This window comes from Annulohypoxylon maeteangense (assembly GCF_022496945.1).
Source record: "Annulohypoxylon maeteangense strain CBS 123835 unplaced genomic scaffold GGS22scaffold_15, whole genome shotgun sequence".
Taxonomy (NCBI): Eukaryota; Fungi; Ascomycota; class Sordariomycetes; order Xylariales; family Hypoxylaceae; genus Annulohypoxylon; species Annulohypoxylon maeteangense.
Window position 1 is genome coordinate 417,162 of NW_025953262.1, and position 14,544 is coordinate 431,705.

Below are 14,544 nucleotides of genomic sequence, written 5' to 3' on the forward strand. Positions count from 1 at the left end.
TGAACCACCAAACCACCAAGCACAAGCATGACCTTATCCAGCTATCCACAATTCAGCACCCTCAAGACACGATAGGTGTCCGGGATTCCAGATCAGACGAGACCGTGAAGCGTAAGAAGCCGCTAGAGATCCCGTAGTTCCCCTCCCCCCTTTACGCCTACGACGTTTTCTGTAGGGGACTCGACATCATCGGCTCATACCCTTTCTCGCTCGACTTGTTCATAATATGCGCGGGCGAGCGGTCCGGGCTGTCGCGCCTCTTTTCGGCGCCTAGGCATTTATTTAGAAGATGCCTCTTGCCGAAGGAAGCCGGAGTGGGGGGCGCACCCTAAGTACCCTCCACCTTAACCTTGCTTCGAGTTGCCGAAGTTAGTTCATCCTGCTTGTGTCGTATTAGCAATAGTGCCCTCGTAGATTTTGAGACTTGGCTTTTAAGGAGCTCACCTCAGCTTTACGCTTTCCTGTCACCGGCTCAGGAGTACCTCGAGCATAGGACTGCGTATTTCCGCCGTTGTTTCCACTGCCCTTGAACGCTTCCTGGTAGCAACTGGCATGGTAAATCTTTTCACCAACTCTCATGGTATCGGGCCACACGAATTCCTGGGCATCATCTAGCCATCTCGTCTCGAATTTTTCTTGACAGATGCTACAAACACTGTTCGCCAGACTAGGATCATCGGGAACTGGTATATATTGTAGTTGGGGGGCCTTGGGTGCAGAACCACCCGTCGCTGCATTATAATCCGTAGGCGGAGCAACGTGATCCTTGTCGATAGTCTCTCGGGTTTTAATCCAGTCCTAGTCATGTCAGTATATCTACTCTATGGGTGTAATTCGTAGATGGTAACTTACCATCTCGTCGACTAGCCAGCTTCGATGCTGGCCTCGTTTCTCGACCTCTGCAATGCGCTGATTCACTCGGAAATGCCAGTCCATATGGCGGGTTTTATCCTTCTTCCCTTCCTCATCTTTGGGGAAACGTCGACCACATTGAGTGCATTGAGGTCCTAAAGTTCCATAAAGGAATGGTAGTAAGTTGGGACGGAACCTACAAGCTTGTTAGCCTAGGAATAACATAAGGTTATGTTTAAACGTACTGTTTAAGAGACGAAGGTCTTAGGGCTATATCACCCGCAAGAGACTCGAGTGTCACGGGACCGACCGACTGGCTGATCGGGGGTATTCTTGGGATGCTCATTGGCATCGGAAAGGGAATCGGCGGCGTAGGATGAGAAGCTGCGGTTGAACTACTGGCCGGGGGTGCAGGTGGAAGTAAACCAGCTAGTCTCAACATGTTCATAAGCGCCATCGGATCAGTGGGAGCAGGAGGAGGCGGCGGGTGCGTGATAACCGGCTTCTGAGGCTCAACCCGTTGGGGAGGTGGAGTTGGGACAGATACAACCGGGGGTGGGGGATAAGGTGTTGACGCCTGCGGCGTGGTAGACTTTCGAGCCATTAGAGTAGCTAGTGCACCTGGACCAAACAAAGAGTCTATAGAAATCTTTGGCGCCGCTGCCGGCGGAGGGGCTACGGCTACGGGTTGTGGGACAGGTGTAGGGGGTGTTGTCTGAGTAGGGGCTGCTCTTATTGTCACGGCAAGATCAGCAATTTGATTCTTAACAAGCACTAACTGATCCTGAGGTAGGTTCTGAGTCTGAAGAATAGTTTGCAAGTCCACCAACGCCTTCAGCCTTCTCTGTAAACTAGGATCATGCGGAGCTTGCGCGATCTGAGCCTTGGAGGCCGAGATCAATCTCCGGATGTCATCATTCAAAGCATCTATGCTGATTACAGCTTTTGGTACGCCATAGCCTCCTAATTGTGGTGGTTGAAAGGCCATTGTTGTTGGCATAGGTTGTGGGGTGGATCTTGATGGCGGAGGCTGACTCTAGATGTCGTATTAGTATGGAACCATATATACTACACGTACAACGTGATACTTACCAGGTGTGTGGGTGGGTAGCCAGCCGATGACTGGGCTGGATGGGGATACGATGATCCATTAACAGTAGGAACCGGTGTGTGATTTTGGTAACCATTAACTTGAGGTAGATGGACGCCGGGAGGAGTAGGGGTATCGCGGTACGGCATTCCCTGATTCATCGGTCTTCCACGGCCAAATAACTGTTGCTGGCCTCGCGCGTGCTCTCGCTGTGTCTGTAGCGCTGTTGTTCTTGCCTTGATGAGGGCATTCTCGATAGGACGGGTGACATCAAGAGGGAAGACGGGTCTGGTATCGAGAGACCCTGGAACAGGTTCCTTCCAAGTCCTCAACATTTCGTCCATCTTCCGTCGTGTAGCCATGTCGACTGAGGCATATGCATCCATAAAAGTTTGGTAGAGCTTTCTGCCGAAATATAGCGTGTACGGCGTGCCTACATTCTTCACGATGGAATCAAGGAGATATAAGGCTGGTAGTTTCTTCGGGGGGATGACCTAAGAGAGAGCGCGTTAGTATAGCATTCAAGGGCTTACTATCCTGACTAGCAATAGCGCAACAAGACAGTGACAATCAGAACCGATCATCACATAGCTAGCTAATATAGAAATTGAACCTACCCGTTTGATATGTTCCTGAAGAGCACCGGAAATAGCGTGGGCATGTTCAGTGTTCTCTCGCGCAATCATTGTCAACGTATTGATTTCATTTCTGGCGAAACCTTGAAGATCCTCAACGGCCTCCCGGAAGGCCAAGGCTACTGCCTCGGACTCGGATTCGTTGGACATAGTTGCTTAATAGATATGAACACGAGATAATTGAGTTGATGAAGAAAAACTATTGAGAACCTCGCGATATTTGGAGGAATGTCAGAAAGTGACGTTGCCACCGTTTTTTTCTGGTGGCTTGTACTAGAGTGAACAATGGCCCAATTCCCCAATAGATGTGTAGAATATCACAAAGCCAGATGGGCAGAAGCCCCTCATGCAATAGTCTCTCACCAACGAAAAAATACGGCACGAGAATTGTAAAATTGATAACTCTTGCCTAAGCCCACCAACTTTGCCAAAGCAGCCAGATGACTGACCGTCTGGTAGAGAGGACCGAAGAGTTAAATATCCGTTCAAAGCATTGTTTTCATCACCAGGACCCTGCTACGCGGATGGGCCAGAGGCCTAATCTGCGTTTTACCTTCTTATTTTAGCTAGACACTACTCAAACTTGCGAATAAATTTCGAAGACGCGTTTTCGGTTGCGATCGTAGATGGGCGTGTCGTAAGGCGATGATCGATATCGTGTTGTCCAGAAGGCGATGTAATGCCAAATCGAAGTTGACTGTTGTTGGAAATTGAGAATATCGAGGATTGAAAATTGTCGCAAAGAACGATTATGGAGAAATAATAGCTTCGGTGTACGGAGTTGGAGCTTCGTTCCAATCTAGCGATTGATTGAAGTAGCAAGTTAAAAGATGGTAGAAGAGAGGGTTGGGTGGTGGTAGATGGAAGCTTAATTGTTGATGGAATGTAGAAATCGGATAATGGATAAAAGTTACACGGCAGCAGGGCCTAGTAACGTTGAATGAGGCTAATGAGCTAAATGAGTCACGTGCCATGCCTATGAACTAACTTAAAACCTTATTACACATTATGTTTTGATGCACTAACCTTATTCAGCAATAAATAGATCGATTCATTTTCATCTCTCTTGTTAGACGCTAGTACTAGTATGGTAAAGTGGGGAGCTATTTTTAATTTTAAACCTTTGCGTCCATTCGAGGGAGGGACCGTGTCCCAGACTTTGTACGCAGATAACATACAGAGTACATATATCCATCACGTTAAGAAGATGAATTCAAGAACGTATTTAATAACAATTATGCCGCTATCCCGATTATGATATACACTATAAGAACGCTGAATAACGCTATAATAAAAGCCAAAGTATTGCCCCGCAAACCATAATCAGGGTATATCCGAAGTCACCGAACCAGAACGCCTTTCCTCCTTAAACACCATGCCATAATGCTTATGTTACGTGGACAGGTCACCTTGTGCTAGTTGACCTATATCCTATTCTCGGTAAAGCGGTCAAGATGACTGGCCTCGCTGTATCGGCTCGATCTCGATCCAGCGTTGAAGGCGGGATGTAGCGCGGTGGGTGGGCGCTTGACATCGGGAATTATGGGACTGCTGCGGTCGTTGGTGATCGGCAGCTCGTCGCTAGGTCCGTACTCGACGTCATGGGTGATCGGGTGGCTGATCTTGGGCTTGGAATCGCCCTTTCCGAGGAACCATCTGCTCTTGGTCTTCTCCTTGCGGATCGAGTTGCTTCGGTAGCTTTCGTACTCCTCGGTGAAGTTGACGTCTCGGGTGGTTGCGCCGTTGTTGCGGATCTCGCGAGCATGGACGCCGCTCGCTCGGTTGCTGAAGACGAGCGACGCAATGACGTTAGTAGCGCCGAATGCGATCGCGACGACGCCGGCTCCCATGATAGCTTGCCAGACTGCGAAGGGGACGTTCTTGTTGTTGTAAGTATCGTTGCTGAGAGCGCCCAGAAGGTGGCAGCCCATGAGGATCATGGCGATACCAAGCCAAGTGAAGCCGCGATCTTCGCCGAGGACCGGCCAGTTGCGTCCAATGATTCTCTTGCCCATGTTAATTGGAAGTTCCGTCCAGAACAGGAGACCGGCGACAGCGATGACAAAGGCCAGGGAGATGTCGTTGAAAAACTGGAATCCGTTGGGCATCTTGGCGAAATACATCATAATTCCGGAGACGAAGATGACGGCTAGTAGAACGGCCAGGTTGCAGGCACGGATGACCTGAAGGATTACGAAGGCGGAGCCTTGGAAACCGGATTTGGACCCAAACATCTTGAAGGCCTTGGAGATACCTAGATTTGTGTCTCTAGGAGCGTAAGCATTAGCGTTTCGGAGCTTTGGCAGCATTGTTGGATTTATATAAAAATGGGAGACCAACTGTTGAAACTGCCTGCAGTTATTGTGAATCTAATTTTCGTGTCTCTGATACTTGGACCTGACTAGCAGATCTATGGAATTCGATCGATCGAAGGAACGTGAAAGGGAAATGGTGTGGTCGAGAAAGGAAATTGAACGAAAAGGAAAAAAGAAGTGAGTGTGCGGTAACGATTTGTGTGATGAAGATTTTATAAAAAATATAAAACAATGGATGAAGTTGAAGATATTGCTATTATGTACGTCCGTCTAGGACAATAAACCCCTTGTTGCACAGATTCGATGAACAATAATGAAGTTAGCGGACCAGCGGCTCAAGTTCTTTTAATATGTTTTAGAAAAAAAAGAAGTCTTGCTCAAAGAAGGATTGTGTAGAAGACGAGACAATAGATTTAGGAACAATTAGAAAGTTGAGATACCTAACAGTCCATCTGGGCGGCTCTAAACGTTTCGTATTGGACAGATGTTTTCGACCAATGATTCTGCTTAGGCGCGAGAGGTCTCACGCTCGATCGAAGCCTGAGTTGCCCCTCGTCAGGGACCATGCTACCGTACATGTTGAAGCTATTGGTAGACGCGTGCAGGTGAGCTAGGTACGAGCCGGCTAAGTTCGATTCTTTTTACATCTTCCTTGACCTTCTAGGGGTTCATCTACAGGTGGAGAGGGACAAGGACCGATCTGGATATTATTGCTTGCATCCTCCGTGATGCATGCTCATGAAGCATATGGTGAATCCCTACCCTTTGAACGTTTAGGTCTGCAACTCTTGGAGAGCCAACACGAATCACGACTCTTAACGGTCCACGTACTATTATGCCAGGAAACCCGCAGACAGGGAGCGTAGAATAGAACTGCAGGGACACATCATCTCATCCAATGATCTGGAGACGGTATGTATGCCCTTGAGCGAATATATCGCGAGAATTGGTTTGCCACGGAGGTTCCATTGGTTGTCGATGAACTAAATTCCGTTTCAGGTCGTTCTCGCGCTTATTGGCCGATCCCCACCAAAGTCCTTTTAAATGGTGACTAGGTAGGTATTACTTAGGTACGCTATAGATATCTGTGAGAAAGACGTTTGCTTTATTAAGTATAACAAAGACAAAATTTGATTACATTGTATTTTTGAGCTTGGGATACTTTCAATGATTTGAAAGATTGCAGCTTTTGTGAAGTATTGCAGTGTTGTTGGTAACAGGTTTTAAAGACCATTGTGTAGCGTTATAGAAATGGCATAGAAGCGTACCTAAAGTAGGTTCGTACAATACAAATGCGACAGACATTAAGTTTGACCTTTTAGCAATAGTTTACAACTCAGAAATGAGTTTAGATAATGTGCTATAGAGTCATAACTGATTGAGTATAATGAATTAGCACTGTTGAAGCATACGTTGTTGGTAATAATAAGTTGAGGTGTAATTCTTTACAGGGAGAAGAATGATCCAGAATAGTGACCGTGAAAGAATATGATTGGCTCAGAAGTCACGCGATCGCAAAATGGGAGTTTCCTTTTACACACTGGCCTAAATCTTACCCGTCCCTGCCCGTCTTAGGCAATTTTAGGGAAGGTGTCGCTGGAAACAGTGAGCAGAACAGCGGCTCTAGACAGGAATCCACCGCCTAAACTCCGACACTGTGGCTTATTCTTAGGCCTGGACCAGGGCCAACTAGTATTTATTTTAAGCAACTGGCGGCTAGATGCACGAACTCTATCCTCAAAAAGTTCACGACTTTATGGTATACAGCCAAGACACCGAGACACAAAACAATCCAACCGCGTTTTATTAAGCGCTGCTTCTGCTACCCTTATCTCGTCTAATTCCTCTTTTCCACATACTCGATCAAGATGGCCCGCGGCAACCAGCGCGAAAAGGCGCGAGAGAAGAACCTCAAGGCTCAGGCTTCTCAGGTGAGTCTTTTCGCCAGCTTACGTCTACCGTCTGCTATTTCCCTTCTGCCCACCGCCGATTCCGGACGCTCGCTATCGATCGGTCGATGAACCCCGCCGTGATACATCGCTATGTTAAAATATAAAATGAAAGACGGCTGTACATAGTCCAAATCGACCGACATGCGATATGTCTAAGTGACGCGTCATACGAAATGGCGGTGGAAAGGCTCCGGGTCAAATGGTCATAGTATACTAATATGCCCTCACGTAGAAATCAAAGAACGGCAAGAGCGGTACCGAGATGCAGCGTGACAAGGAGGCTGTCGCCGAGATGATGCGCAAGAAGCAAGCTGCTGGTAAGGACGATCTTGCGTTGAACACGTTCCAGATTGTTTGATAGCTGATTGATTACGTATTTTAGCCGATGCGAAGAAGCAAGCTCCCGCCTCGAAGTAGGTTTTCCGGTGTGAGCCTGGTGGTAGGCATACATGTGTAGATGGGTGACGGAAATCCCTTTTCACGATATCACGACGTACATAGGACGGATTTTTCTACAACAAGATAGGGCCCTAGGCGTGCAATGGCGTCTGGATTTTCTCAAATTCGTTCTTCGACGAATGCAATATCTTCAATCTAAAACTTATTTGACTTGGAGCTCAGTGACTACTCGTAGATGGAACTATTCTCTCGCCAACTTCGACCGTAGCGTTACAAAAGCATACATCTCTAAAAACACAAGACGGACAGACTTCACAACACTTCAACGAACGGGGGAAATGGTGTTTTACTTCATTGATGACCTATTAAGTGCACCTATAATATATAATAATATACGATCCAGTCATATGTTTAAAAACCTCCTAATGCCAGGTAATAATAAAAAAATAAGTCTAGTCATTCAGGTAAACCCCCTAAAACGGAATATTTCGAATCGCAGTCGCCGCTGCCGTGGTATCACACACTCATGATCCTCAACCGGACGCCGCACGTATTAATTAGACGGATTCCATCATGCTCGCAGGGAGAGCTCCTGTCTCGATGTTAGTAGGTATTTTAAAGAGTTGCTGGGAAAACGTGTACTAACCTGCAATACCACCGAAAGCACCAATACCTTGAGCTGCCACGGCGGGGAAGCTGCCAGAACTGCAAGTGACAGCGCAAACACAAGCACCACCTTCAATTACACCGCTTCCTTGGTTAATGCTGCCAGAAGCGGCGGCAGCAGAAGTAGCAGCAGGAGCAGCGGCAACTGCAGATGATGCGATCGCGGTCGAGTTACCGGTGATGGCGCTGCCGGCTCCAGTACCGTTCTGCTGGATAGCCATTGCTTGGAACATGGCTTGGGTCTTGGCTGCGCTAGGGTTGATCGAGAAGGTCATACCCTTACCGCAGTGACCGGACTGCCTGCAGTAGAACCATAGAGGCTCGGTGGTCATGACTTGCATGGCAACCTTGGGAGGAGGGTTGACGGTGTTGTTGGCGTTAGCCTGGAAACCAGAGTCCATACCACCTTCCATGATCTTGCAAGGCGTAGCGAAGGTAGACTGAGTCGCAGTGTGGTTTGCGCTCATGAACTCGAAGATAACCATGTCACCGACGTTGGCCGTTATTTGGTCGGGAGTGTAGACTAAACCAGCGGAACCACCAACAATGACAGTGTGTGTCGCGGCGGCGCCTGCAGCGGCCGAAGTTGCAGCCGCAGTAGTTCCAGCGGCAGCAGTGACTGTCTGGGTTACTGTGACCTGCTCGTGAAGAGTTGTCGTAGCGGCATTGTTTCCAGGGTTAGCCCAGATGACGATAACCTGAGTCGAGCTTCCTAGCTGAACACCCTGTAGGACTTCGATACCCTGAGCAGAACCAGCGACAGCTCCTAGCTCGGACTTGTGGCTGGTTCTCTTATGTTGAGGGTAGACGTTGTGAACGGCTTTCGCGATGGCCAGCGGCGCAATAGCGACCGAAAGAGCTGCGGAGTACTTCATGATGGCGGTTTAGAAGATTTGAATTAATCGTAAATATTCCTTTTTACGGGTCGTTATGAATAAGTTCCACCTGAATAAGTACCGGACCTGGCAATAAGAAGCTTGAAAGGCGAGGGCCTGCTCGTGATTAGAGAATGAACAAGACGTAAAGCACACAACACTCGAGAGAGCGAAAGAAAAGAGCGTATACACAGGACGAGTCGTCTGAAGAAGAGAGTGAAAAGAAACAACCCACGTCTGGACCCAGAAGGGAGACCTCTTCACTTAAATCCAGCATGAAGATCTCTTAGCTTGCCGTCAAGCCCGAGGCGAGCCCTGAGATATTACTCCTTGGCCAGGAGTTGCGCTCGAAACAGCACTGGAAAATCTTCCGTGCAGGACTCAGCTGGGGTTGGCAACCGGGGTTGAAGGGACTCCATTATGGCTGGATGCGGACGGTAACCGGAAGTATGCCACTTAATTGTTAATTACAACGGATACACCGTCCAGTATGGAATAGGGCGGTCCATGAGAAGACGGGTTTGGCGGCTCCAAGATTTGTGAAAGCTTGGAGTAGGAGGTCGATGTGACAGAGTTGTCTCGGATGGTGTTTTGACCCCTCGCTTAAATCACTATAGCGCAGGGGTTTTCTATGCGGTCATAGCTCAAACCCTAGAGATATTTAGACAGGGGAGCAACCGACCCGGAGCTGACTTTTCACTGAGCTATTGTATGCGTGCTAATTCCTTCATGACATTATCTTAGTAAACTTTTGAAAGGCCGAGGTAAATCTTTCTGTTTTAATCCATGCCTACCTTTCCGATGTAAAGAAAAGAGTTGTAAGGTTGAGATGTCATAGGGAGAGGAGACTTCTAGATTAACTTTTAACTCAAGGGGGATCTAAACAGCACCTACTAAAGGTCTCATCTCAAAAAGCTTTAGTGTAATGTCACTTTCAATTGAGTTTTGGCCCCGGATACTACCTATAATATGACAGGTATCAGTCTAAGCTTAAACTAAAGTTTATGTAGCGGCTAAGCCAAGCTACCTTGGCCTGGTACCTAATATCTCCTTCGGAACTTAGAGCCTTGGAACCTTGGAACGTTGAATCTCTTTGCGGCGCGTATTGCGAGCTGTGCTCCTGTGTATGCTCGGCACCTATATCCGACTTTCGTGGAAGCCACGTTTTATCGACTCTATGCCGACTCGGGATCATCTCTTATCCTTCAATTCTTGCGTAGAAACACAACGGCCGGAAGTTCTTGGTAACTGAAAATCATCCTTGGCAGGAAACGTGCATGTTTCCGTAGAGGGAACTTAAGTTGGAGGATCCCTGTAATTACCATCTGAACTCCCCAGGCGGTTGAGATTCTGTACCTGCTTAAGGATTAACCTTATCTACCTAGCAATAACCCCTTCCCGCTGGGCAGGCAAGGGAAACTTTTGAATATAACCCAATTCGAGTTAGACTTGCGCGTGCATTAGTTAGTTGAAGGGGGATCCCTGCCTCCTAGTCTCCTGCACCATGTTGTTTCTTCAATAGTCTCATCCTTCACCAAATTCATTCGCAGCTTTCAATTTACGTAGAATAGTCTATGAGTTTCCGCAAGCTAACACCGGCGGCCTCTTGATAACAAATAGTTCGGCTTTCGGCTTCGTTGAGAGTTGAGATCTCATGGCGAAGTTGTTTATGAACTCAAACAATGAGTTAGATGTGGAGCAACGTCGCCAAGGCTTTTTAAGGTAGTATACTAGTATTGACACTACAACTAAGAAGAAACCAGGATTCTCTTTAGAATCGAGTATTGATACCTATACCTACTCACTAAAAGCAATTTATTACTCTGATGATGATGAAAAATCGAAATTATTATAAATTTTGTTTCTTTACAGTCAGCTAGAAACAAGCCAAGCTGATAATCACAGCTAAACGTGGGGGAATCAGTTCATGATCTTCACGAAGAATATAGTACTCTAGGTTTGTTTCCTCGTCTTGGTCCTCCAATTACCATTTTGCAGTTTGATGTATTCTGCAGGACTCTTCCTAATGGCTGGAAACTGATGCATATCTTGTCGCATGCTAGCAGAATCTGAGCTGCATGACGTTATCACCGTCACAACCTCTTGTAACACAACGCGTTACAGATCCTTGCTTGTCAGGTAAATCCCATGACGAATCCCACAACGAATCTGAGTAGATTTGAGATGGGAATGGTAAATCTCTACAGATTTCCATTCAACTCTGTTCAGACTCTCGTTGTTGGGATTGATCTCGCTGGCCTTCATAGAGTCCCGTATAATAACCTGCATAATACCAGGACATCAATAGTCTCTTCAACCCTTCATCACGCACTGCGATATAATTGTTAGCTAAACTAGGTTCTATAGTTGATTCTCATCAAGGGGATGTTTTTCTTTTTCTCTATAGCCCCCAAGAAGGGTTAGGGCTAATCTGAAGCTCACCTGAACCTAGCAGCCCTTGAGGACCGGGTGCTCCACCATGCGGATGGCTATGCTGGAAGGTCGACGTTCCGTCCTCTTGTCTTCCATTCTGCGTTTCGTTAGAATCTTGGGAGATCTAGGCCAAGCTTTCTTGATCGTCCGGGATCCCCTTCAAGGGTGGACTTTCAACAGCGCTGGGTTGGTGACTTACGGAAGCTTCCCCTCTCATTTCGGAATCTGTTTTGAGGGAACGTGGACTTGACGGCTTGTGGACTTCCTCAGTCTCAGTCTTGGCATCCAAAGCTCTTAAACAATATTATCAGATAAGTATGTTTTCTCTAGAGCTGCAGCCACACAAGTGGCTGACGAATAGCAAGGGGAGTATGGATGAACTGAACTCACTGGTTTGAAAGATCTTCCACATTGCCCCCGTTTTTGTGAATGCTGTGATATTTCTACACATTATTGTTTAGATCAGAGTAAATTTGCTTTGACGTAAAATTGGACCATACCTTATATTCTTCTAGAGCATCATTCCACGAATTCACGAGGGCTGAATCGTCCCAGATCTCGTTATGGGATAATGCTTCTTTGGAAGAACTCATCTTAGCGACTAACGGAACTCCGAACCGGTGTGGCGACCTAGATTAATGCAGAGGAGCAGGCGTCGTGCAAGCCTAAGAAATGAATTCGGACTATTATATTGTTAATAGGCTGGTGATTTCATAGGCAGCAATCTTGCAGCTAATTCCCTTATCAGAGTATCAAGGTTTCAGTTAAGATCCTCAATGAAACCCGAGATCTGATTTAATATAGCAAACTAGAGAAAATTTAGAAATGGCCTGCCGACGAAACTACACTTCAATCGAAACAATTCGATACGAAATTGGTGAACACGCCGTGATAATATTATAGTTTTCGTTTCTTGAATCGATGCTCCAATCAATAGTGGTAGTACGACATGTACCCAGTATGTAGTAGGTAACCTACAGTGAAAGGGAGCTAGAGCTTGGGGAAATGGCATAAGTGGGGTTTACCTTCTCACCGCCAAAATTTAGGTGGCAGAATCCCCGGCGCAAAAGAAAAAAAAAGTTTCGCGACTTTGCACAAGATCATCAACTCAACCATTTGACGGTAAAGATATCTTAACAATGGCGCCAGAACTCAGGAAAAGAAAGGCCAAAGGTAAATATATACTACATTTAACTTCATACTTAAATTTCTGATATCTGACAATAATTATAGAAGTTGCCGTGTCGGTTGCGAAGCCTGCAACTAAAGGCAAAGCGGATGCTCCAGCTACCAAGCGGAAAGGTTAGTGCAATTGGCAGCGCATCTTTGAATCCCCCGACTAACACGACATACATAGCTGCCGATGATGCAAGCCCGGTCGCAGCAAAGAAATCCAAGCCTGTCAAAGACGACTCTCGTTCGAAGAAGGTTAAAGCCAATCGATCAACAGAGACGAAGCCCCCCAAGAGCTCGAGATCCGCCAAAGTGAACAAGAAGGATGAGGAAACCGTCGAGAGCGAGGACGGTGATGCGCAATCTTCAGATGACGAGAAGGATAATGCCAAGGCTCTCGCGAAAATCGTTGACAGCGATGATGAAGATGCTGTAGTCGATACCGACGCTGCATTTAAGGAAGGCCAAGATGTAGGCGAAATTCCGAAAGAATCTAAGGAATTGCTCAAGTCCTCTAAGTCTGGAGATGATGAGCATGGCGTTGTATACATTGGCCGCCTGCCGCGTAAGTACATTGACCTACGCTTTGAGATAAATGCTAACCCTGAAGGTTTCAGACGGTTTCTACGAACATGAGATGCGTTCATACTTTTGCCAATTCGGCACCATTGAGAGAATCAGAATGTCTAGAAACAAGAAGACAGGCGCCAGCAGACATTTCGCCTTCATCGAGTTCACCGAAGCGTCAGTTGCAGAGGTTGTCGCGAAGACGATGGACAATTACCTACTGTTCGGCCGAATACTGAAAGTCAAGGTCGTCCCCAAGTCCCAGGTTCATGAGGACCTCTGGAAGGGTTCGAACAGACGCTTCAAGAAGGTACCTTGGAACAAGATGGCTGGTAATAACCTGAAGAAGCCGCTGTCAGAGTCAACTTGGACCCAGAAGATCACGAAGGAAGAGCAGAAGCGCGCCGAACGGGCAAAGAAATTGCAGGATATAGGTTATGACTTCGAAGGACCTAAGATCAAATCCGTTGACGAAGTAGAGAAGGATGCTCATGCTATTGAAGGTGCCGAGGATGAGGCACCGAAAGCTATCGAGGCAGCTCCCGAGGATGTTGCAATGGAAGAGGAAGTGAAGGATGACAGCAATGATGTGCCAGCTGTTAAGGAGCCTGCTACGATAAGCAAACAAGGTGCTGCTAAGTCGAGCAAAAAGGGGAAGAAGTCAAAGGCGAAGAAGGCTACTGCATGAGTTTAAGGCGTTCACTATAGGTCTACGATGAGTTAATGATATACCGCTGCTAAGAAGCATCATACCACTTGAATAATTCGATGGATATATCTATGAACTCCTATTCTTTTTCACGTTTAGGTATTTTCTAGACTATAATAATACGTATAGATGCACGGTGTGATATCTGCACATAGCGAACCCATTGTACCCATGGACTTAAGCTTAAGTCGGGCAGACAGCAGGATTATAAAAGGCATTATCGCTCTACTTCGACCGGGCATATAAATTAGCCATCTATTCTTCACAATTAAGTGAAGGCAGCTTCAATTTCAAAAAGTGCCAGCGAAGGGTAGAAAATATGTGTAGAAGAAAGAAGCGTCGCAAATCTCAAATTTTCAGATTTCTTTTAACGAATGATTGATTGGCCAATCATATCTATGAACGTTCGGTACTGTGGATATGAACATAGGTACCTACACAAGCCACATTTAGTAAAAGCCACCGGCGGGGTTACCTTGGGACAAAGCTCCGATGAGTTTGTAATTGGATTTTACGCAGGTACAAACAATTCAATATATAACTTTCAGGAATACCGTATACATAAACTAACATATTAATACAGTATTCATGATCATATACTAATTATTACTAGGTACTCTTGACGGTTCGTATTTTCAAATATTGCTTAGCCTATACGAGGGTTGGCAGGTTGGAAGGCCTGTTTCTATTTGCACCCAGAGCTCGTCTAGCTTAATTTCCGTCCCATCTAGATGGTCTAGACTCTGCTAAAAAGTGAGTTTGGACAGTTGCCGCTAGGATTGAATAGAGATCAGACGGTATCCTGGATCTAACCTCCTGGTACCTAGATATGTACCTAGTCAATCACAAAATAGGTATGTTATTCAATTCTTGGAGGT

The 14,544-nt window shown here is 46.5% G+C and overlaps 6 protein-coding genes across 6 annotated transcripts; 2 read left to right on the plus strand and 4 right to left on the minus strand.

The window, feature by feature from the left end:
- Positions 1-124: 124 nt before the first annotated feature.
- On the minus strand, positions 125-2,938 carry GGS22DRAFT_45314 (uncharacterized protein). Its single transcript, XM_047967119.1, has 6 exons — positions 2,560-2,938; positions 1,945-2,436; positions 1,098-1,888; positions 853-1,048; positions 445-798; positions 125-379 (listed from the first exon to the last, which is right to left on the minus strand). The coding sequence occupies exons 1-6, from the start codon at positions 2,725-2,727 to the stop codon at positions 329-331; spliced, it is 2,052 nt and encodes a 683-aa protein (XP_047816335.1). The 5' UTR covers positions 2,728-2,938; the 3' UTR covers positions 125-328.
- Positions 2,939-3,761: 823 nt separating this feature from the next.
- Positions 3,762-5,409, minus strand: GGS22DRAFT_45332 (uncharacterized protein). The gene is made up of 2 exons (XM_047967120.1): positions 4,918-5,409; positions 3,762-4,845 (listed from the first exon to the last, which is right to left on the minus strand). Exon 2 carries the CDS (start codon positions 4,809-4,811, stop codon positions 4,002-4,004), a length of 810 nt encoding a protein of 269 aa, XP_047816336.1. The 5' UTR covers positions 4,812-4,845; positions 4,918-5,409; the 3' UTR covers positions 3,762-4,001.
- A 1,201-nt stretch (positions 5,410-6,610) lies between these two features.
- On the plus strand, positions 6,611-7,459 carry GGS22DRAFT_169612 (putative serf family protein). Its single transcript, XM_047962342.1, has 3 exons — positions 6,611-6,823; positions 7,077-7,161; positions 7,227-7,459. The coding sequence occupies exons 1-3, from the start codon at positions 6,761-6,763 to the stop codon at positions 7,259-7,261; spliced, it is 183 nt and encodes a 60-aa protein (XP_047816337.1). The 5' UTR covers positions 6,611-6,760; the 3' UTR covers positions 7,262-7,459.
- Positions 7,456-9,017, minus strand: GGS22DRAFT_169613 (Cupredoxin). Its single transcript, XM_047962343.1, has 2 exons — positions 7,890-9,017; positions 7,456-7,835 (listed from the first exon to the last, which is right to left on the minus strand). The coding sequence occupies exons 1-2, from the start codon at positions 8,782-8,784 to the stop codon at positions 7,801-7,803; spliced, it is 930 nt and encodes a 309-aa protein (XP_047816338.1). The 5' UTR covers positions 8,785-9,017; the 3' UTR covers positions 7,456-7,800.
- Positions 9,018-10,645: 1,628 nt separating this feature from the next.
- GGS22DRAFT_169617 (uncharacterized protein) lies at positions 10,646-12,124 on the minus strand. The gene is made up of 5 exons (XM_047962344.1): positions 11,718-12,124; positions 11,608-11,660; positions 11,417-11,510; positions 11,227-11,314; positions 10,646-11,115 (listed from the first exon to the last, which is right to left on the minus strand). Exons 1-5 carry the CDS (start codon positions 11,808-11,810, stop codon positions 11,000-11,002), a joined length of 444 nt encoding a protein of 147 aa, XP_047816339.1. The 5' UTR covers positions 11,811-12,124; the 3' UTR covers positions 10,646-10,999.
- Positions 12,125-12,314: 190 nt separating this feature from the next.
- Positions 12,315-13,746, plus strand: GGS22DRAFT_169618 (uncharacterized protein). The gene is made up of 4 exons (XM_047962345.1): positions 12,315-12,390; positions 12,451-12,519; positions 12,575-12,955; positions 13,008-13,746. The coding sequence occupies exons 1-4, from the start codon at positions 12,357-12,359 to the stop codon at positions 13,643-13,645; spliced, it is 1,122 nt and encodes a 373-aa protein (XP_047816340.1). The 5' UTR covers positions 12,315-12,356; the 3' UTR covers positions 13,646-13,746.
- The last annotated feature ends 798 nt before the right edge of the window (positions 13,747-14,544 follow it).